A 23,525-nucleotide genomic window follows, 5' to 3' on the forward strand; every position below is an offset into this window, starting at 1 on the left:
AAATAGGCCTAAATTTCCCACTTATCTACATGCCCTCTCCCCAACCATAAAGGGACAGGCGTAGTTGGCTGCCGGCCCTTGAAGCTCTCAGGTTTGAATCTGGTCCTCCAGGCTGTGAGTCATCTCCATGCAGGAAGTAGGTGCTCAATAAATGTTTGTGAAGTTAATTAACTACAATAATTTTAAAAAATCAAACCCATTGCCGTCGAGTCGATTTCGACTCATAGCAACCCTATAGGACAGAGTAGAACTGCCCCACAGGGTTTCCAAGGAGTGCCTGGTAGATTCAAACTGCTGACCTTTTGGTTAGCAGCCATAACTCTTAACCACTATGCCAGCAGGGTTTCCAAGGACAATAACTGCTGTTTATTGAGCATTTCTTGACGTTTATATAGCACTTCATCTATTGAACTGATTGTAAATGTCTACTCTGTGGGGAGGGCAAGGATGCCAGGGTGAGCAAGATAGAGGTCCAGATTCTGAGCTGCCCTCAGGGAACCCACTGTCTGCAAAGGCCCAGGAGGCTGCGAAAGAGAAAGCAAGAGGTGTGTGCTGAGGTAGGAGCCCTAGTGGCGAACTGGTTAAGTGCCTGGCTGATAACCATACGGTCGGCGGTTCGAACCCACCAGTGCTCCTCGGAAGAAAGATATGGCAGTCTGCTTCCATAAAGATTACAGCCTTGGAAACCCTATGAAGCAGTTGTACTCTGTCCTGCAGGGTCACTATGAGTCGGAATTGACAGCAACAAGTAAGGGTGTGCTGAACTGCAGCGAACCCACCCCTGCCATGGAGGCAGAGGATCACATTTCTTGGTCAGGGAGGGCTTTCAAGGGAGAGTTATCCAAGAACAGGAGAGGGGAGAGTGTTCCAGACAGAGCAGCAAAATGTAAAGGTCTGGAGGTGAAGGGGGCCAGCCGGGCAAATGAAGTTCAGCGAGGCTGCAGGGTTAGTGAGGGGTGGGAGGAGGGATAGAGTTGAGGCAAGTATGAAAAGTTATCCTTTGTGGGCACTTCTACTTGCACACCTCCAGAGACTGGGAGCTCCATTAGGAAATCCTTGTATCCAGTCAAACCCACTTCTTGGACTCTTGCTAGTGGTCACCATGTTTGAGCACTTACCATGTGCCAGGCACTGTGCACACAGCTTTATGTGTGATTTCCCTCAGTCCGGAACACAAAGTAGGTACCGTTTTTATCCCTGTTCCACAGAGAGCTTAGCCAAAGTCTCCTCAGAGACCACAAAGCCTGTGAATGGCAGAGCTGGTACAAAAGCCCCCCCTTTCTGAGCCTCAGTGTTCTCATCTGCAACCTGCCTGCTCCACCCGGGAAGGCTGAAGGGTTTTGCCTCGGGCAACCCCGGAGGTCCATCCCACCCTCAGGACAGGCAAGTGGCCGCTCAGGCCAATGCTTGGCATATCACTTTCAACTCCTGGGAAGAAGGTTAAATACCTCTGAGGGGCCCATTGAGGCGGCAGCAGCAAGGAAGGGGGCAGCCAAATGACTTTCAAAGGGGTCTGAATGCGAGGCTGGACCCCTCCCCCTGAAGAGGGGGCCCAGCTTCCTCCCAGCCTAATGATATTCTGGGCTCAGCCCTTGTCTTTGGCGGCAGTTTAGCCCGAGCCGGGGCGGATTTCTTTCTCACTGATCTCAGCTTGACACCCAATTAGCACAAGAATGGGAGGAGGAAGCCTGTGAGAGGCGCCTCCCAGCCTCCCGGGGCGCGAGAGGGGAGCAGGCGGGCAGACAAAGGGCAGCGGGCAGGGGGGCACCTGCGACTTCGCTTCCCCAGCCGACCCCACCATTGTCTCCCTAGGAGCTTCAGAGGGGTTGGGGGCCGACGCCCGGGCTGACTGGCCTGCTGGAGGGGACAAGGGATGGGGCCCAACTGGATCTGAGGGAAAGGCATTTGGGTGAGCCTAGCCCAACGGGAGGCAGTGAGCATCAGTGGGTGGGGTAGGAATCCTGGAGGCACAAAAACCTGGGGTTAAGTCCTGATACCTGGGGTTGAGGCCTGACGCTTAGGGGTCCGTGGACATGCCACATGTTCTGAGCTTCAGTTTTCTCATTTGAAAAATGGGAGTGGTAATAGCCCCCACCTCATTGAGTAGCTGTGAGGAATCAATTAGGTAATGCATGTAAAGCACCTGGCAGGTGCAAAGTGGGCATTCAATAAACATTCATTGGATGAACATAATATGTTAACTACTTATTAAAGGTAGGCTTGCAGTCAGGAGAAGGAAGGACTTTATAAGAGAGCTGGGCATCCCCAGAAAGGGCTGACTTACCCAGGTGTGCCCCTAGACTCTGGGGCTATGCATGGAGAAGCTAGAGGACCACTTGCTTGTTGAGATGTGCCATCTGCATCCTCACCTCCACCTCCCATAATACCCTGTAGACTTTAGCTTATGTGTCACTTCCTCTGGGAAGCTTTTCCTGATCTCAAGCCTGGAAAAGGGGCTCACAGGCCCAGTGCTGTCCCTTCATAGCACTGATTGCACTGTGTGGTCCATTTCTCTATGGCTTCTAAAACATCAGTCCTGGAGGGCAGAAACTCATGGGTCTTGTTTACTATCATGTTCCCAGCACCTGCACTGGGCCTGGCATGTAATAGGAGCTCAACGTTTGTCAAATGGATGAAGCTCTTCTAAATCCTCCATAGACCTCTTCTGCTCTGGGAGGTGGCAGTCCCCAGGGTCAGGGGAATATTCAGCTTACTTTTTTTTTTTTTATGGTGTGGGGTCAGGCTTTAAAGGTTTTTTTTTTTTTTTTTGGAGCACCTTCTAGGTAGGTTGGCCTTTATCTTGTTGGCAAAGGGAGGCCATTAAATGCCTTTGAGCAGGAGAGAGTGACACTGGTTCATCCATTCACTTCACTCATTCATTCAACAAGCATTTGTCAAACCCCTACAATGTGCAATTCCCCTTACTATGCATATTAAGGATCAAAGATGAACTAGGCAAGGTTTTTCTTTCTGGGAGGGGCTAAGAAGCCAGTGGAAGAATCTTAGAATATTTTTGCTGAATGGACCTTTAGAAATCACTTGGTTCCAAAGAGTTTTTACAAATTGGGGAAACAGAGTTCCAGAGAGGGGAAGTGACGTATCCACATAGCACGGAGAATGTGGGCCTTTCTATTTTACCACAGGATTCCTTTGTGCTTTTTGAGGACCAGGAATGTATCAATTTTGTCTTTGTTTTGCCAGTGCCTTGGAACAGTGCCTGGCACATGGAAGAGGCTCAGAGCTGTCCATGGAAGTGAACTGTACAATGAAGCCAAGGCTGGAGGGAGGAAACAGGCAGGCCGGAGAGGAAGCAAGTACAAGTGAAAGGTGATGAGCTGGTGGTGGTGGTGGTGGAAGAATTGGGAGTTACAAAATCAAGTTAGAAGGGTGGCTGATCGAAATTTGGTGACAGGATGTGGGAGGTGAGGGACAGAGAATTAAGAACAATGTCCAGGTTTCTTGCTTGTGGTGTCCCTGAGAGGGGGAACACAGGAGGAAGCCTTTTTCAGGGAAAGAGACATTGTGCTAAGAAGTCATTTAGTCCTCACTACAACCTTATGAAGTAGGGGTTGTTATCCTCATTTTACAGATGAGGAAACTGAAGCATAAAGATGTTAATGGACTTGCCTAAAGACACTTAGCCAGGAAGTGGTTGAACCTGGATATAAAACTGGCAGTTGAACTCTGGAGTCTTTGCCATTACATTATTCTGCCATTACCCACCAGGCTACACACCATCACACTCTAGCAATGCTGAGCTTTGGAATTGTTGCGGTATAGATGCCCGTGGAACATCCACTTCTCTTCACTCCATCATCATTTCTGTGTTGGGCTTTTGTAACAAGCTCCAAATGGCCACTCTTGTCTCTTTTCTTGTTCTCCAAACCATCTCCCACATTATAGCCAGAAAGGATATTTTAAAATACAGTTCTAATAATGACATTCCCTCCCAAAACCCTTCAATAGTCTCCCATTACTCTCAGAATAAAGATTGAAATACTTATGTGGCTTACAAGGTTTGCTCCCTGGCTACCTTTCTAGCCTCTTCTCCTACCAGGCTCCCTGTTCCCTAACTTCCACTTTCCTCTTTTGGTGCTCTAGCATGTTCTCCCACTCAGAACTCAGAATATTTGCACCTTGTGTTTTCCCCACTGGAATGCTCCCAGGGGTTTCTCTCCCCAAACACCCAGCTAAGTTACCTCTACTCAGACCTTAGATATCATCTCAAGCCCAGTCTGGTCAGTTTCCTTTTTGAAGTTTCTATAACTTCAGGTCTTTATATTTGAGATTTTACATTTAGTATGTTTATAGATTAAAGTTAGTCTCTCCAACTAAACTGAATGCCCTAAAGGCAGAAGCCCTTATTCTGTTCACTACTGCATTCATAGCACCGACCAAAATGCCTAGAACTTGGAGGAGGTGCAATAAGTATCTCTTGAATGAATGAAATACAAATCGACATCCAAAAGAATGGTTGGATAGCGAGTCAAGAGCTCAGGAGAAAGATTTTTGAACTGGAAATAAAAATGTGGGCGTCACTTATACTTTAAGTTAGAGAAGTGGACGGGCTCGCCCAAGGCAGAGTGTTGACTGAAGAGATGTGTAACTAATGCAAGGTAAACAGTAATGTGGCTCACAGTCATTTCGCAAGGATGCTGGGGGTTCTCCTCCGCCTAACTGTGGCGTTGTACAAGTCAGTTCCCACTCTGGGTCTCAGAGCCCTGTCTGCAAAAGGCGGAAGGTAGCCAACTCTGAAGCTCTCTTCAAGACTGTAACCTGCCCCATCAGCTACTCCCGTTCTCCTCCCCGCCCCGCCCCGCCCCAGCCTCCATCCAATAGCTTAGGAGAATGACTCCCTAGGTACCACCTCTTCCGGCTGTTGCACCAAGCGATGACCGGAAGTGGAACTGTGCGCCGGAAGTTGACGGGCGTTTCCTGCGAGCTTGGCTTCCCCAAGATGGCAGCGCCCTTGTCAGTGGAGGTGGAGTTCGGGTGAGTCACAGAGCTGGGGCGCCGTGGGGATGGACTGAAGTCTTCGGGCCTGGAACTCTCCTCTCTCTGCCTTGAGGCCTGTCACGACCGAATCGCTGAGGCTCTCGGTGCCTACCCTGAGCTACGCCGTTCGCCTTGGGGAGTTTGAGGGGCTCGGCCTCTCTGGCGACTAGGTCGTATGTCCAGGAATAGAGGCGCACGTTCGAGCGGGGAGGTGCGTTCTGGGTACTCCCTGAAGCCCTGCCGGACTCCAAAAGGCGTGATGGTTAGCAGGCAGCCTCTCTACTTTCGTTAACAATCCCATTAGTCTGGAATCTGAGACCCTAAAACCGAGAAAGCCTACCCTTCAAGCCCTGATTTCTTCTTTTGGGCAGCAGTTTCCGCTTACACGGTTTTGGGGGCCCTATTAGTCCTGGGATGTGTGGCCAGAATGGGACCCCTTTCTTCTCGTCCCCAAGACTTGGGTGCTAAACAGATCTGAGCCCCTTTCGGGACAGTCAGTAAACTTGCTCAGTGCCTTCTGCACACCTTGAGTCGCGTGGAGATACGGGGATAAATAAGATAACAGTGATGGAAACTAACACTGACCATATGGTACACACAAGATAAAAAGTGCAACCATTGGGGGAACATACCAGTTACTGAAGAAACACAGCTGGGAGGAAATCTCCTCGGGGCACTATTTTCTATCTCTTATAAACAGAAGCAGCCAGGGTTTATGGTGTTGCATGGTTTCAGAGCTGGAAGAAGTAGCAGAGCTCAGAGAGAAGGCAAAGAAACTGAGGCCCTAAGAGACGGGTGTTGTAACTTCCAGAGTCATATGGAAAATCTGGGACTAGAGTGTGAGTGTGTGTGCACGTGTGTGGGTGTAGAAGATACACAAGTGAAGCTTACGTGAAGGAATAAGTCTGGGATTGGAATCTAAAACCTCTGCCCATAATGCCTTTCCTTCCATTGGATGCCTGCAGTTTCTTTCAGTTTTCCCTTCGTTGGATAGTTCATTCACTATTTATTGAATGCCTACCATGTGCCAGGCAGTGAGCCAGACACTGAGAATACAAAGATAAATAGAACTCTGTCCATTCCTTCCAGTGCTCAGCGTTTCTGTCCTTTAGAAGAGAGTAGTCTCAAGAATGCTGAGTGTATTTTAGTTGATGGTATTGTCTGGTCCCTGGATCCGATTAGAACTATACTGGTCTGGCCTCCTGATTGTTTTGCCTCTCTAACCTTTGGCTCAGCTGTGCCCCCAAAGAACTGGGAGTTCTAGAAAGTTCGTTGCTGTCTTCATAGGCCTCAGCAGAGCTGGAAAAGGAGAAGGTGGAGACTGCCCATTCAGATTTATCTGTACTCAACTTGCCTTTCATCCTCACTCAGTCAGACCTTGTATTCGTTCATTAGAAATGTCTTTTATGTGCCAGGCACTATGCTGGCAGCTGTGAAGAAGTCATATGAGGAAGATATGATCCTTATCCTCCAAAACTTATAAAAAAAAAACTTATAGATCAGCATAATTGCCCCTTTTCTGGCTTGACCATCTCTACCCTCAAGTCTCCTTTACCCTCAAGAGCAATAGTGACCCCCAGCAAGGCAGGACAATATTCCTCCACCTACCACCACTGTGTCCCATGAGAACTGTAGCTTCTTAGGAAGCAAGAATACCCAAGATGTTTGCCAAACCCAGGTTCCTTTTCTCTTTATTCTTGTCTCTGTGCAATGTTTTTGCCCTTGGGCATTCTTTCATTTCCTATGTACCTTTGCACATTCTTTACCCTTCACTCTGAACTTCAGCAGATTTGCCAAGGTGATGCCCACAGTTCTCTCCCTTTTGTCTCCAAGTGGGCCTCTGGAGCCTCAAAGAATCTGGATTAGGACTTGGCGTCTTCCCCCTGAGCAGATGTAGCCCACTTGGCCCTACCAGCTTTGGTAGACTTTATAGAAGGCCTCTTACACCTTCCTGTATCTTGTTAATGACCAACTCTGCCATCCATTGTCTTGCCTTGTGAACTGCCCTCAGCAAAGCATTTTCTCAGGTCACACAAGATTCAAATATATACTACAGATGTGTTTTGTGTCTCTGAGGTCCAGGATTTAAAGGCTCAGATATAAGGTTCCCTCGCTCCCTTTCTTTTTCCTGTTTTCTGAGTCTGGGAGGTATAGATAAAGAGAGGGAATGCCATTGAGATCAGAGAATAGTGGGAGAAATGGGCATTTTCATTCATTCAGCAAATAATTGTTGAGTGTCTGCTATGTGCTAGACACTATTCTAGGCAGAGCTTGCATTTTAGCCACGGAAGGAAAATAAAAATATATAAGATGAAAAGAATGAAGATAAACTAGAAAAAGCAAAGGCAGTTTTGGGATTGTCTGTACCTGTCACTGGTACCAGCAAGCACTTTCACCAACAATTGAGGGGTGGAGGGAAGGTGAAGTGTCTTAAGACGTAATTCCTTAGTTGAGTTTGAATAGAAGATCCTGTAAAGCATAAGAGGGTCTGGCCTTGGGTCTCTTCAGAGGCCAGAACAGGCCCCGTGCCTGCCTCCGAGAACCACCCCAGAGGCTGGGCTTGTACCTTCCCACTTCTAGATGTACTGACAGCAGCAATGCCAACCTCTCCCTTGAGGGCCAGTGAACCCAGTGGTGATGGGTCACTCACTGAGCCAAATTGGTTCTTCCTTCATTGCTTGTAACGGAAAAACAGACTTGGCCTCCGAGCCTGGCACCACCAGGTTTGGCCACTCTTGGTTGTTTGCCTGGGTTCCAGTGCCTCCAGTTCCCACCCGTCTTCTCTGACCCCCCACTCTTGAGCCCCTAGACTGTCACCCTCCCCCACCCCAGCTGCTGTGTGTGCCAACCCCCACCCAGGAGAGAACAAGGCTCTTGGAAAGGAATAAATGGAGGCTCTGTGCAGGCTTGCAGCTGAAATGGCGCTGCGTGCAGCCACAGATGGGCCTTCTCTCCCCCTCCACATTTCTGCATCAACAAAGCGTGACCTTGTTTGGATGACAGTCGCCCCATGTTTCCCCCATGACAATGCTTTCCTTGCCTTTACCTCCCAGTGGGTTCTCTCAGGACATCTCTATTCCCTGAAATTGGGAAAGGGCAGTGGGGTGGGAAGCACTGCATCCATCAAAAGTCTGTTAAGGCCTCAGTTAAGACCCACATGAACTCTGAGATGGAAGTTAGAAGACTCAGAGGCAGAAGCAGCGTGGGACACTGAAAGAGCCTTGGTCTTACGAGAAGCCCTGGCTTCTGGACTTGGCTTGAGTATCTCCGCTGACCCAGCCTTCCCTTGACTGGTGCTAGACACAGACGTAAACCAAATTCTGCCCTCAAGGAGCTTTCTGACCTTTGGGGAATCTTGGTTTTTTTTTTTTTTTCTGCCAAGGCTGCTGGGGCTGAGCAGGAACCAGTTAGGATTCAAATGCTGGCTCAGCCATTGCCTGTGTGACCTTAGACAAGTCACTTAACCTCTCTGGGCCTCAGTCTGCGTCTCTGTCAGACGGAGTTCATAATGTCTATCTCCTTCCCTCCTTCCCAGGGATGCCGTGAGGATGAAATGAGATAAGGAACGTCTTGTAAATGGTGAGGTAATATGTGTAATTATTATTAGTTGGTACTAAGCCCAGTAGACTCTCTTGCATTTCAGACCCTCACCTGGCTAGAAGAAACCTCCAAAACACAGGGTCTCCAGTGTTCCTCATGTAACTTCTCAACACTTCTTGCAGATGAAAAGACTTGAGGCTTGAGAAGATTGAGTCACATGGCCAAAGTCTTAGAGTTAGGCAGCAGTGGAGCCCTGTCTCCATCTTGGGGCTCACAGACTCTAAAGCCTGTTCTCTGAGGAGTGAAAATGAAAGTCTGCAAATTTGGGTGCCTTGATTATTAGTAAAAATTATTTACATCCTACTTTTTTACCACATCAGGATGTCACATCTGAGAATCAGTCTCCAGTATCCACCATACGGGTACCCAAGGCGTTCTGAACCTTGGCGTCCAAGTCTTTTAGGCTTCTAATTCCGACTCCAGCCTCATTGTTCAGTTTCAGCTGCTTCCGCCTGTTTGCAGTAGCTCACCTGGCTGTCTTTTTCTCTGACCCTCCTTTCCAGAGGTGGCGCGGAGCTCCTGTTCAATGGTGTAAAGAAGCATCAGGTCACCTTGCCTGGGCAGGAAGAGCCCTGTGAGTATTGGCTTTCTGAGCTCCTTTTTGGGGGTATTGGGCAGGAGACAGTCTGCCAGGATCACTCCCTTCTGTTCAGGTGGGAAGGGGTAGGAGTTTCCAGGACAGACCGAGGAGAGAAAAAGAGAGATGATCACTAGGGTTCTCTCCACACCCCCTTCCTCTCTGGAGTCAGGCAGCTTTGCAAGAGGGAGGTAGTGTAACCTAGTGCTTATAAGTGTGGGATGTATAGTTAGACAGACGAGTTTAAACCCTGTTAGAACTTTAGGCAAGTACCTTCACCTCTCTGAGCCTTAGTGTTCTCATCCGTGAAGTGGGGATGGTAATGCCTATCTCTCAGGGTTGTTAAGAGGAGCAAATAAACTATAATATATGTCTCTATTGTTTTTACATGGCAGCAGAGTGATGTTCTCAAGAAGATGGTAAACTTTATTGAGAATGGAATAATGTGGATGAGGTTACTTTATGGCAAGAGCATTTAAATTAGAAGAGAAACCCCCAGCCAAAAAGGATACCAGTCAAGAATGGCTAGCTAATGTGGCAAAATGTTACAGTTACTAAATTTATATGAAGGGCATATGGGTGTTGTTCCTTGACTATTCCTTTAGCTTTTACATAGTTCAAAATAAAAAGTTGGAGAGTGGTTGATTATGGGAGATAATGGATTTTTTTTAATTGTTCATTCAAATGCTTTTTAATTTTTTCATTAACAAACATACCGAGTACCTCTTCTGTGGCAAGCCATGTACCGGGCACTGAGGGTTAAGCCATGAACAAGAGTCAGCCGCAGTCTTCAAATTGGGACTTTTGCAAAGACTTAACTTGCAGAGATCCAGCTGGGGAAATGTTGGTGTAGCCTAGAGGCAGGGGACTGGATATTTTGACAGTTTGAGATCCTTTGCAACCCTAGCAGTGGATCTCAGCAAGAGCAGAATGCTCAGGAATAGAGCCCAGTCTCCACTTATGGTTGAGATACATCCAGAGAGAAAACGGAATCAATCATGTGAGGAGGTGGAGGATGAGGTTTCGAAGGTGGGCAGTAGAAAATGATCAAGTGAGGTTTAATGGAATTCTTCTGGAACTGAACGTTCTTCTGCCAATTTGGGCAAACAGTTGTTGCTCAAATTCACTGACTGGCTGCCAGTGGGCCTCTCTGACCTTCCTTTAGGCCAGGGAGCAGTGGCACAGGGTAGGTCTCTCTGCCACACTCAGAAACTAGGGGATATTTACCAAGGAGCAGGGCACTGCCCACATTGAGCTAGGGATGGGATTGTGGGATTCTGTGTGTTTCTGGTGGGGGAAGGCATGGGGTGGTAAAGGTGACTGTGCCTTAGTTTGACAGGTGGCCACACAGCCTTAGCAGCCTTGGGAGGGAACAAGGAGATCTCAGAAGAAGCCTTTCAAGGATTCATTCTTAAAGGCCTCATTGGGAAGTTTATCACTCTCACTAAATCTGTTGCCGTCGAGTCAATTCTGACTCATAGTAGTGATTTATTTCCTCCTGAGTTTGGTTGGCATGAAAGTTCACAATTTTTCATAATTACAGCCCCATTTTCATTCATTCATTGACTGAGTGCTCACCAAGTGCCAGGTATGATAATAAGGACTTTAGTCTTTCGTTTAGTTGGCAAATATTTTCTGAGTGCTTCCTTTGTGCCAGGCACTATACCAGTTACTGGGTATTCAATGTTGAGCAAAACAGATGTGATTCTTGTGATAATAGAGCTTACAGCGTAATGGGGGTGGAACCAGGCAATAAACAAATAAACAAATGTGTAATTACATCATTACACATTGTAGTAATTGCTATGAGGAGAACAAAAGGGTGTTCTCAGTGAGACTAACAGGTGGTCAGGGAAGGACTATATAATGTGGTGATGTGGAAGCTAAGGTCTGAAGGACGAAAAGCCAGCCTAACGAATTGTGGAGGGAGAGCAAAGGTGCATGGAGGCTGTTTGCAAGCAAAGGGACAACACTTGTGGAGGCCTCAAGGGGCAGAAGGGTTTGGGGTGGCCAGAACTACAGGAAGGCCAGTGTTATAGGGGCACAGGCTGAGTTTCGAGCTGTAGTCAAAGCCCCAAATTGTTTAGCATATAATCGTCCCAACTGGGGATAAACCAAACCCATTGCTGTCAATAGCTACCATTATTATTCCCATTTGAAAAGGTGGAAACCAAAACTCAGAGATGTAAAAGGTCTTACCCCAAGTCATACAGTTATTTAAATGGCAGAGCTAGAATTCAAACTCAAGATTTCAGGGTCTCTGAAGTCCTTGTACTGTGCCTCTAACCTGTCATTATTTATGCCAGAAGGCTCCCCGAATCACTATAACATCTCATATCTGTAATATATTTTACAGTTTTTAAACTTTCATTCATTGGTTTATTCATGCGTTATTATTTATTTTAATTTCATAATGACCCTGGTAGGTATTATCAAGGAAACCAAACCTCAGAGAGAGAGACAGAGAGTGACCTATGTAGAATTACCCAGGTGGGGAGGGGTGGAAGCTGGGTAGGACCCAGGGTTTTGACTTCTCATCCACTATTCACTGATTAGAGGGCAGTTGGGGATCTATCCTTCCCCTTCTGGGATAAAAGAAAGGGAGGAGGGGAAGGAAGGCCGAAATGGCCCCTTTCCTCAATTGTTGGGTCCTTGGCTATGAGTCTCTACTCCTGGTTCCCATTTGTGCCCTGCTGTGCCCAGAGGCATAGGTCACATCGCAACCACAGAGCTATGTGGCAGCTGCCAGGCTCTACCCTGGCATGTGGGCCCAATGGGAGGGCAGAAGTCTTACTCTTCCCTCATGCTTGTGCCCAGAGCTCTTGTCTGGCAGCCTTCCCAGCTTAGGGGCTGCCACTTCGCCAAGCAGGTCTTGGAGACTCCAGCAGAAAAAATAGCAGCCATAAGATTATGGGTTGTGACAAGTCTCACAAACAAGGGCTCCATGGCCCTGGGTCCTGGGCCAGGAGAGAGCTTCCAGATGGCCAATTTGAGAGAAGAGAATGTGAGACAAGGAGGCCAAAGTGGGTGTGACTGTAAGAGAGGAGCCACGACAGTGTGGAATTGCAAATCAGTTATTTCTGGGAGCCTCTTTTTTCCCATCTATAAAATGGGGAGTTAGAGCTAAGTTAATTGTTTATTGAGCTAGATATCTGTCTGACATCTACATTTTCAAAAAGGTTGCCTCCAGCTCAAAAAAAAAAAAGTCCAGTTGCCGTTGAGTAGATGGCAACCCCATATGTGTCAGAGTAAAACTGCTCCGTGGGGTTTTCAGTGGCTGATTTTTCAGAGGTAGGTCCTCAGGCCTTTCCTCTGAGACACCTCTGGGTGGACTTGAACTGCCCACCTTTGACTCCCTTCAAGCTCTACGTATATACAGTTCTGTGAAGCAGGACATGTTGATCCAGTGAGAGGTTATTTATGTGTGGCCGGGAGATGTCTTGACAGCAAGCCTGATGAAACAGGCCATCCCCTTGATTGGTGGTGTTGGTAGGCACTTAGGAGGTTGGTGGGCATTGTGGCTTTTGTGACTCAGGGATCCCGTCAACTCAAGGCTTGCCCACCCTTGATATTCTGAGCTTCCACATGCTCTGCCCAGTGGCCTGGCACCCTGGGGACATGCTCAGATAGCGTTGAAGGGTATGGTACAGTCAACCAGCCTGTGGTTGTCAATGGCCTGAAGTAAATCCAAAATTTCGGAGGGCAGACTGTCCCGGTGGAGGGCATTACCTGCCTTGGCCCCCAGCAGAAGAAATGTCTCCTTCACCTTTCCCTGCCTCTTTCTCTGCCCTGCCATTGTGCCCCCTCTGCCAGCTCTGCTCACATTAAAGGGTGGCTGGCGGAGGAGGGGGAAAGCTGCACGGGAGCTCCTGGGCACTTTAAACTGCTTAGCATGCGCTTCACAGCCTCTCTGAGGCCAGCTGTTCCTTTTTCTGCTCTCAGGGCCTGTTTGCTGATCCCCTCCCTACCTCCCTCTCCCCCCCACCTCAGCCCCTGTGCAAAATTGCTTTTGAAAAGATCCACTTTCTGCTTAATTAAACAATGAGGAGCGTCCCCTCGCACATCTGTAAACCTCCTTCTGAGGCCAGTTTAGCCCACAAACTGCTCCATTCTTACCCCCATTCACTTGTAAATGGACCCTCTGATGTTCTCTCCACCCCCTCTTCTCTTCTACTCCCCTTTCCCAGCTCTTTCTTCTCCCTTTTCAGCTAAGGCCTGGGGTGTGGGCTCCTAGAAGAGCCCTGTCTTGGAGCCTGGTGGACTTGGTGGGACGGGCGGTTTAACCAATAGTAGAGAGGCTTAGGAGGTCAGTCTCTGTCTTCCAAATCTGAAAGGCCGTCCACATTTATTGGTGTGGTCCCCGTGGACCGACTCAGCCCAGTGGGTAGAAGTGACAGAAAGACAGAGTTTTGCTTGGGAAAAAGATCTCTTAGCTGTCAGAGCTGCTCCACAGGGGAGCTGACTTCCCTGTCCCTGGAGGTGTTCTAGGAGAGACTGGATGAGGACTCCCTGGGTCTCTTGCAATGGGGATTCAAGAAGGACCTTCAAGTTGTTCCCTTCCAGCTCCAAGGTGCTAGGTTTCACATCTTTGGGGGCCCTGCCATAGTGAGTGGTTGGTGTCCATCAGACAAGGGCACGTCCACTGGGGTGAAGGATTCTGGTGGAAGCTTTTGTAGATACTCTCTCAAACAGGCATGCCATGGTGCCCATTTGCCAGCAGCCTTTAAGAGAGGGTCTGGCAGCTGAGAGTAAGGAATCCAAAGTCATTGTGCCTATACAGCTCAAAGCACCCATCTGTAGAGCACATCCTGTGTTTGACGCTGTGGTGGGCGTGCTGCTACCATCCTCATAGCAACACCTTGGACTTCAGATCATTGTTTCCACTTGTCAGAGGATGACACTAAGACTCAGAGAGGTGAAATGGCTTCTAACCCAAGTCCTTCTAGTACAGCCCAGGTCTTTATGGCTCCAGAATCTGACCTCTTAGCTATTCTACCACAGAGCAGTAAGTCCTGTTATAAGTTCCACCCGAAATGGGCAGTCCAGGTCCCAAGGCTCCCTGCACTGAGAACCTCAGATTAGGGCTGTCGTGTCCCTCTTCTGGTGCTTCTTGTCCAGGGGCAGTCTGGCTTCCAGCTCTCACAGCCTCCAAATATGATTCCTTCATGGGCTGTCCTAGGAGCATTGGTCAACCCCAGACATATTGTGGGTCTGAGTGTCTAAAATAGAGGGAAGGCTAGTGTCTGGGACCCCCTCACCACTCTCTTAAACCCCCATTCCCTCTCCAGCTTCTGATGGGAAGGCAGTGTACCCCACAGAAAACACCAGTTGCAGTACTGTCTTATTAGTGGTTGACTGTACCCTGCCCTCCAAAGCTGCCTGAGCATGTCCTCAGGGTGCCAGACCACTGGGCAGAGTAGAGTATGTGGAAACTGAGGATATCAAGGGAAGGCAAAGAGTACAGGTTCCTCCTCCAGGTCATAGAATACACCTACTCCTCACTTATCAACACGGTTCGGTTCCAAAGACCAGGTCGTTAAGCAAAAATCAGTGTTATATGAAAATGGAGGATTTTTTTTCTGTTTTCAGACCATCTATTTGTCCAATTTTTTTTATTTAGAAAATGGGATGATAGAAATGATAACAACTAAGATTTACTGATGTGCTCATCACTGTGACGAGCCCTGTTACGGATTACCGCTCTGTGCAGAAGGAGACTGGGAGGAGACAAAGCTGGGGAAAGGTGGCCTGTGTGACTAGAGGGCTTATGGCGTAACCACTTCACCTTCCTCCCGTGCTGGGTCAGAGCGTCCCCCTCAGAGCCGTGTGTAGGGCTCCATTCTACCCCTACAAGCCCTACGTTCACGATTCAGGAGCCTGCTCTGCTCTCCAGGCCTGGTGAGTCACCAAGGCTTGGGGCTTCCTGTGAGTGCGCTGGGAGCCTGGCCTCGCACCTGGAGGTGGAGGCTTCAGGCCCAGTTTAGCTTGCTTTGGATTATTAAACTTGCAAGCATTTCTTCCAAACACCTCTCCTCTTTCTTTCTTCCCTTCCTGCCCTACAGCAATTTTGAGCTGCAGGGCTTCAGACCACATAGGAGCTGGAAACCCAGAACAGGCGCCCACTGGTTCAGTACTGCCTGCCCGTCCACCCAGCCCCTCAGCAGCTGGACCCCAGCGCCCTCGTCAGCAGGAGGGAGCGGAGGGCACAAGTCAGTGCGGCCCATCTTCCTGGAGGCCACCCAGAGGCTCCACAGCTTTTGTTGACGTTCCTTCCACCTCATTAACGTGCAAAATAATTGAATAGTAGTTTTTTTACTATTGTCCTAAATGCGAAATTTCACTTAAGGAGATAGTTGATGAGTGAGGAGTAGGTGTAATACAACATGGGTGTGCCAGGCATATAGCCAAGATCATCTTATTTGATCTATACAACAACCCTGTGAGGCATTCTTACCATCCACATTTGACAAAAAGGGAATCCAAGGCTTAGAGAGAATTCCTTACCCAAGGTCATAAAACCAGGAAGTGATAGAGTTGAACTCAAAACCAGGACTGATGCCAAAGACTGTGCTCTTAACCAGTCCCTCCTCCCTCTGCAGTCGCTCATGTATTCAATAAACGTGTCCGGCATTTAGTGTGTGAGGTCCTGTGCTGTGTGCTGTGGCAGGTGCTCAGAACACACTCAGCCTAGTACAGGCAGTCCCTGGATTACGAACGAGTTCCATTCCTAAGTTTGTCTTTAAATTGAATTTGTACTTAAGTTGGAACAGTTAGGCACGGTTCGTATCTAACAGTAGTTAGTCATATGTTTGTCTTAGGATATAGTGTACCTTTCTGTACATAAAAAACATTAAATACTTCTAAGTGTACTAAAACATTTTCAGCATAATAATATGGTAATGATGATGTTTGGACATGTGTGCAAAGTAGTGCCCACTTGTTTTTACGAACCATTGTATGTACCTCGATTTTTTAATATAATAGGCTTTACTGGGTTGGGAGCCCCGGTGGCAAGTGTTTAAGAGCACGGCTGCTAACCAAAAGGTCGGCAGTTCGAATCTACCAGCTGCTCCTTGGAAACCCTCTGGGGCAGTTCTACTCTGACCTCTAGGGTCTCTATGAGTTGAAATTGGCTTGACGGCAGTGAGTTTTACAGGCCTTGGTTGGACGTTTGTAACCCTGGGGACTGTCTGTAATAGTAATGCCCTGCATCTGAGCCGGGTCTTCGTACCTGTGTCGAGACAAAGGAACATGGGAGTACAGGCCAGGGCAGTGTGGGCTCGATGCCCAGGGAGCAACACACGTGGTAAAGAGCCCTGGCATTCAGGAGGAAGTAGAGGCCTCTTCCAGAAGAGACTCCTCCTCAAGGCCTGCAAGGCCCTCCATGATCTGGCCCCTGGCTACTGCTCTGGCCTTATCTCATGCTGATCTTCCTGCCCTCTGTGTCTCAGTGTCTTGAACCTGCCAATTCCACACTGCCTCAGGTCCTTCCATATGCTCTTCCTTCTGTCCGGAATGCTCTCCCGTCCTACCCCACTCATCCTTCAGTTCTCAGCTTCAATGTTAACACTCCCTGAAAAGCTTTTCCTGATCCCAGACCAAAGGCAATCCCTTGGTAAATACTTTCACTGTCCCTTGAATGTTTTTGTAGCATTTATTACAACTAGTTAAATAACTGAATGTCTGTCTCCTCTGCTGGCTTGTCAGCTCCATGAGGGTAGGCTCTGTGCCTGTCTTAATTCACTGCCATCTCTCTGGTACCTGACACCCTAGTAGTTGCTCAGTAAAGATTTGTCCTGTGAATGATTATGTGAGATCCCAGGAGGGATACCACCCTCAGTAGAAATGGGAAAGCCAGACACACGGGGAAGGTGAAAGAGATTCCCCAGCCCCCCATCTATCCCAGAGCCATCCCCAAGCCACCAGCCTCTGACTCTGCTTAACCCTTCCTCCTCCCCTGGGCACCTTTGGAAGCCGACCATCTGGCTTGAAGACTATTTGCATATTGTCTGGGCCTCAACAAGCCTAGCAAGAGGTCCCTGGGGGTGTGTTTTAGGCCAGGCCAAGTGGCCCTTGCAGTCTGTGAAGGGAGCCATGAGTTCTACCTCCCCCCACCCCCAAATCCAGGCTTGGGGAACAATACGGGTGGTGATGTGGTGGCCTCACCATGGTAACAGGCTGTCAAGAATGTGGGAAGGCCTTCGGAGGGTGGGGGCAGAGGAGGAAGGAGTGACCTCAGCAAATAGGAGCATCATGATAAATGAGCCAGCACCGGGCAGCAGACTCACCCCCAGCCCACCCCTCTGGGACTCCATGATCGTACCTTCGCTTGGATGGCCCCAACATGACCACTAGCTTTCCTCCTCACCATCCCAGCCCTATCCAGAGTGGAGCAAAAGTCCTTTCCTTTTGGAGGGAGCCAAGGCTGTTACTCAATGGAGTCCTGTTTCTGTTCGGGCCAGCCTGGGCCATGGAGGTACAGCTGGTGGCCCTCTGGACGGGCACTGCTCAGTCCTTCTCAGTGCCTCTGCACATACAGGCACCCCGCCCACCGAGGCTGGCTGATGGATGTGTCAGGCCCCGGCAGTTCTATCGAGTGGCCACAAGATGTATGAGCTGGCAGCCCACCAGACAGTGCCAAAATGGAGGCCAAGAGAAGACAGAGCCAAAGGGAAACCTGTGAAACCTAGGCCTCAGGGAGGAGCCCAGCCAGGAGTCAGAATGGACAGCAGCTAGGCGGATGCCACACTCCCATCCCTGCCTGCTCCAGGGTCCAGAAAGACCAATCTGCTTTGTTTAAAAGTAGAAATTAAGATTGAAAGGCAGCAGCCTCAGTCTGTGGACCCTTTGCCCATGGCCCTGTGCTCTGCTGGCATGCAATCAGGGAAGTTGGCACAGAGCAGAGTGGACTAGTCCATCCAGCATGCAGGCCTAATAGTACAGCCTGCCTGCCTGCCCAGGGGGCGCCCCACAGGCCCGTGAGAGTGCTTTAAAACACTGCTTGTGGCAGGTGCCGTGTGTATATGTGTGTGTGTGTCTCACACACACCGTCAGGCCTAGACCGGAAGCAGAGCCGTGGATGACCTACATCTCTCCTCCAAGCAGTCTTGCCTCTGCCGTACTCTAAGACTAGCCCCTAGGCAGGAAAACCATAGCCTGGGCCTTTCTCCAGTTTAGCCCCTGGGCTTTGTCTCAGCCATGGCTCCAGGACAGCAGGCCCCTCTGAGACACTGACTCAGAATAGGGGGTGATTAATCCCAAGCCCCTGCTGGTGTTCCTGAGCTAGTTGTCTCCTCAGGCTTGAATGACCAGTTTGAGGAATGGATAGGTGAGAGCCATGGGCTTTGAAGAGTTTATGGAGCCAGATCCGAGTGTACTGTGGCCTGCTCCTGAGAGTCCTTCAGACCAAAGAGATGTAACCCCAGGGACAGGTACCTCTGAGCCTCCCTACCATGTAGGAAGAGACTGGTGGCTGTCCCAGAACCACAGGGAGGCAGATGTTTGGGTTCTGCTGAGCAGGAGAGGCTCTTTCGACCCTGGGCCACTTGCCTCTCCAGGGAGAGTTTTCAGCAGCCCTAGCTTCAGGGTGGCCACCCCAGACCCAGAGGGTGCCAGGAGTAGTTGAGCTGTGATTTGTCAGCATCACTGGTGAAGGAGCCTCTCTCCCTCTGCCAGAGGAAATTAACTGATGCTATCGCCTCAGCAATTGTTTTTCTTCCTTCACAAAGGGAAATGTATGCAGACCCCTCCAAGAGCAGAGCCGAGTCCTCCCCATCTGGGACTGGCTGGAGATATAAAGGTGGAGGGGCTTTTCAGGGCCTCTCAGAAGCCTATCTGTAGCATTTTCAGACCATTGGGGGATCTGTCTCCCAACCCTTTCGGGTGCGACAGTTCCTCCTGTCTGCCTTGAGTCCACCTCCTATAGGTGAATGCCACCACCTCTTCTTCAGGCCTTCAGCATTGCCAGGTGCCACTCTTCTCCAAAGACCCCTCTGGCAAGTCCCTGGCCTTTCCTAACCCGTGTCCTCACCTTGGGAATTCACAAGTTTGTGGCCATCACAGCCTAGTCCACAAGAGGCCATATGAACCCCATATTCACTTCCTTTGGGTCAGGGGAATCACTTAGGGTTGACAGTGGTTTGTCCTGTGCCTTCCTCTCCAGGGGACATCCGGAACCTCCTTGTCTGGATCAAGAAGAATTTGCTAAAAGAGCGGCCAGAGTTGTTCATCCAGGGAGACAGCGTGTGAGTCCCTTTCTTCCGTTCCCTGAAGAGACTGGGAGTGGGGGAGGGAAGGATGTTTGAGCAGCTGTCTTTGGGCTCATCCCCTGCCTTCTCTGAGTTTTGTCCTCCCCTCACGTTTCTGAGGAAACAGCTTCTGTCTAGCTCTGTCTGAGATCTAATTTAGTTTTCTTGTTACCACACTGGACTGTTGGGGATTTTTAAAAAGCCTAGATGAAAGGAAATTCGTAAATTTCTCAAAAACTTGAGTTCAGCCATCTGGTGGCCTCAGATTTGCTGCGGACCCTTAAGTAAATTACTTCCTTTCTCTGGGCCTCAGTTGTTCTCTCTGTACGGTAAGTACTGAGAGGACAACACTACTCAAGGACCCTTTCGTCCCTCGATAGTCCAGGACAGTACTGTTCAACAGAATTTTCTGCGATGATGGAAATGATCTATATCTGTGCCGTTCAATATGGCAGCTACGTGCTACATAGGGTTATTGAGTCCTTGAAATGTGGCTAGTGTGACTGAGCAACTAAATTTTTTATTTTATTTCATTGTAATTTAAATGGCCACATGGGGCTAGTGGCCTCCATATTGGACAGCACAGGTCTAGGATTCCAGAGAGTCACTGTGTGCAGACATGCGTGTTTGCGTGCATGCGTGCACGCACACACATACACCCATATGTTCTTGCTCACTGTGGGCACCCCTGCCCCCAGCCCAGCACTTCTATACCTGTCCCAGGCCCAGCACAACCTCCTTAGAAAGGCACCAGATTCCGTGTACCAAGAAATAACTTTATTTCTAAAACAAGATCAGCCTAATGTGTGAAAAAGGTGGGCAGAACTTCTGTGGGACACGTTCACCTTTCCTGGATGCAAAGGTCACCAACAGGCCCTGTGAGCAAGAGCTGCCTTTCAGCCCCTGGTTCAGGTCATGGTCTAGCTGTCTTAGTGGCCATCCACCAGGGACAGCAATGCTCCTTGGGCCGCTGCCAGCAGGAGCCCGGCCATGCTGCCCTTCCAAATGTTGGCCCACCCTGCCCACGCCAGACAGGGCTGCTTTAGAGCATTCAGGTGCTTGGTGCTGCTGGCAGCCTCCCCTGCTCCAGAAGAGTTGAGATAGCCTCCTCTTCAGGATGGGGACGCAGGAGGCCTAGAAGCCAAAGTTCTTCATTTCTCAGGCCAAAGAGAGTGCAGTCAGACCCCTGGAGTGATACACTGCTACTAAGGGTTACCATGACACACATAGAGGCAAGCACGTGCCTCACAAGTGTCATGCATCTCATCCTTGCACAGACTTTGTGAGGAAGACAGTATAATTTAAAACACACTATTCTCAGAAGAGGAAACTGATGCTCAGAGAAACAGAGTGCCTTGCCCAGGGTCCACTGGTGGTACTAAATTCACACCCAGTTCCAAAGAGCACAACTATCTGAACTGGTTTCCTTTAGATGCAGACTGTAGCCTCTGCTTCCTGGGAGATCTTTAACTAGCCCCTCAGAAGGAAAGGCTCCCCACCACACTCCCCTTTGTCCCAAGGAGTCTAAGGCTCTCTACTCCTTGACCGCCTCCTGACCTTTACTCCCTACTACTCACCACCCTCTTTCCCACAGGCGGCCAGGAATTCTGGTGCTGATTAACGATGCCGACTGGGAACTGCTGGTCAGTACCTTGGGACATCCCTCCCCCATCGCCTACCCTCACTGCTTCAGCAGGAGAGCCTTGGGCCTCTTACCTGGCCCACATGAAGTGGCTGGGTAATCCTCTGCCCCACTCCAGCCCCCAAACTGAGGTGACTCAAGTCTCCTACCCCCAAGTTAGGAAGGAATGGGTAGCGGGGAGAAGAGGTGAGCTCTCCATCCCAGAGGTTTGCAGGTTAACATATAGGGTACTCATTTTTCTGGTAGATTCTATCTTTCTCTCCCAGAACAGCAGGCACCTCTGTCCCTTCCCCTCCTAATATCTGGGAGAGAAACTGGAAAATGTGCCCCTGATGGTCTCCCCCTCCTTTTTCTCCCGGACCAGGGTGAGCTGGACTACCAGCTTCAGGACCAGGACAGCGTCCTCTTCATATCCACGCTGCATGGAGGCTAAGGGCCCCTGTCTGTGCCTGGGCATCCTTGGAGTGGGGAGAACAGAACAATCAGATGTCCCCTTGGGCCCTGCTTCCAGATCTCATGTCCCTCTTGGCTGCTTTCTTCCCTGCTGTGTCCCCTGAGCTCCCTCAGGGCAGGGAAAAGAGGCCAGGTGCTAAAAATGAGCCTTTCTCAGGCACGTGAGCAGGGGAAGGGAGGCAGGTGCCTAAGCCCAGCAGTCCCTCTCCCAGCAGCTGAGGTGGGGGGAGGGTGTCCCTTAGGTTTGTCAGGAGTGGAGGGGGCTCTGTGACCAGGTTACCCAGCTGCACTGGGGCCTAAGAACAAGCCCTGCTCCGTCCACTCCTGTGTCTCAGTCTAACCATGGAGTGACTGCTCTCCAGGCCACAAGGTTTCCATGGGGAAGATGAGTGGATCTGAAGTGTTGATGGAGGCCCCTCTCTTCTCAAAGATCGAAGTCTCCGCCTCAGTTTCCCCATCTGGATAGCAGAGGGCTCCGCCTGTCCCCTACTGATACCATTATGGAACCCCAGCTGGGGTCCCCTATTCAGTGCTGACCCCCCCCCACCCAGCAGCTGCTCTTCCAACCACACCCCTCCTCCTGCTCCCCCAACCCCCAGCCCTTGACCCTGGCTGGCCTCCCCCTACACAGGCCACCAGATGGGCTCCTGAGACCCTCCCCCAGCAAAAGGCTGCCTGCCTGCCACTCATCCTGCTGGGTGGGGAGGAGGAGGGAGTAATCTAAACTTTGGGCCAATAAATAGAGGTCTGGCAGGCTCAGTGTGCCTCAGTTTCCTCTTCTATAACGATGTGGATATTTATCATTATAAATCAGCTCATCTGATACTTGATGGCACAAATGTAGACGATCTCCCTTCCTGCCTCCTTGCTGGAAGCAGGGTGGGGGCAGACAGTGCTGGGTAGGCAGGATGATTTGCCCCTCCTCCCTCCATCCCTTTTGGAAGTCTGGGTCCTCAGTGCCTGCAACAGCTGTCCTTGGGCAAATAAAAGACTAGGTTGTTCACTAGCCTTGCTTGGAGCTTCATCCTTAGAAACAAGTGGGCACCCCCACATTTCCCAGTCTTGGTCTTTGATGCAAGCTTTCTGTCCTCAGCCTAGGGCTCTCAGAGCTGCCTTTGACCCCGAAAGAAGGCAGGGGAGTTGTAACCCAAACTATCCAGGAAGGGGTGGTTTGGTGGAGAGGGTGTGGCAGACCAGCCTGGGTCCTGGAAATGCTTTCCTACCCAGCCAGCCAAGGCCATGCTTTGGCCCACCAGCTGCAGCCAGCAGCCCCAGAACCCAGAATGGGTGTGGCATAGATAAAGCTGGGGAGCCCCCTTTGCTTTCCATGACCTGGAGAAAAAAACCTTTGTTTGCTGGAGAGAGATCTCAAAAAAATTAGACTATTATTAACATCCCACTCAAAATGTTGCTTTTCATTAAATGTCAGTAGTTATAAGTTGGAATTTCTCTCACCCTGTGGAGATGAGAGCGCCGAATGGTTTTCCCAGCAGTATTGGGGGCACACTGTTCTCAGGGCTTAGAAGACAGATGACCCCCCGGCTGGTGAGCTGCTCTCCAGCACTGCTGTCAGTGGAAGCCCTCTGCTCATGTGTATGGGTAGGAGGGGCCGTGTTGGGACTTGGGTAGGAGCTGGCCTGGGTGCGAATTCGGGGCAGTGTTGGGCTCTGAGTGCTTCCCAGAGGGACTGTATGACCAACCCTAACTAGGTGCTGAGGTCAGCATCTCCATGTTAGGGAACAGAGCAGGGATTTGAATGGCCTCCCCTATGGCCACATTTTAGAGGGTCAGCCTGTCTGGATTATTGTAACCTGGAGGTCCCTCCCTGCCTCCAGCCCTCTTAAGGTGCCTCTGTGGCCCATCGCCCCATCTGGGATTTCTGGTTCTGAAAATCAGGTGCTGGAGCACCTTTCCCTTTCACTGCATGCAGGAGTGGTGGAGGGAGATGCAGGATATTCCTTCCCGCTGCGCGGCACCCCAATTAATGCTGAGAGTAGGGCAGGAGGACACA

At 49.9% G+C, this 23,525-nt stretch overlaps 1 protein-coding gene across 2 annotated transcripts; it reads left to right on the forward strand.

The window, feature by feature from the left end:
* Window positions 1-4,913: 4,913 nt before the first annotated feature.
* URM1 (ubiquitin related modifier 1) lies at window positions 4,914-22,520 on the forward strand. Of its 2 annotated transcripts, none has more exons than XM_049895879.1 (5): window positions 4,914-4,992; window positions 9,099-9,169; window positions 19,335-19,416; window positions 21,014-21,062; window positions 21,426-22,520. In XM_049895879.1, exons 1-5 carry the CDS (start codon window positions 4,958-4,960, stop codon window positions 21,492-21,494), a joined length of 306 nt encoding a protein of 101 aa, XP_049751836.1. In that variant the 5' UTR covers window positions 4,914-4,957; the 3' UTR covers window positions 21,495-22,520. The 2 variants fall into 2 exon arrangements, with proteins under 2 accessions (XP_049751836.1, XP_049751837.1); XM_049895880.1 differs by having other exon boundaries at window positions 21,877-22,520.
* Window positions 22,521-23,525: the final 1,005 nt, after the last annotated feature.

The sequence above is a fragment of the Elephas maximus genome, chromosome 9 (genome assembly GCF_024166365.1).
Source record: "Elephas maximus indicus isolate mEleMax1 chromosome 9, mEleMax1 primary haplotype, whole genome shotgun sequence".
NCBI classification, from domain to species: Eukaryota; Metazoa; Chordata; class Mammalia; order Proboscidea; family Elephantidae; genus Elephas; species Elephas maximus.

Excerpts from the sequence above, each read along its gene's own strand:
- URM1 (XM_049895879.1), top strand. The coding sequence starts at position 4,958 with ATGGCAGCGCCCTTGTCAGTGGAGGTGGAGTTCGG. Across the intron at positions 19,417-21,013 it reads TTCATCCAGGGAGACAGCGT|GCGGCCAGGAATTCTGGTGC; the intron begins GTGAGTCCCTTT and ends TCTTTCCCACAG. Across the intron at positions 21,063-21,425 it reads ATGCCGACTGGGAACTGCTG|GGTGAGCTGGACTACCAGCT; the intron begins GTCAGTACCTTG and ends CTCCCGGACCAG.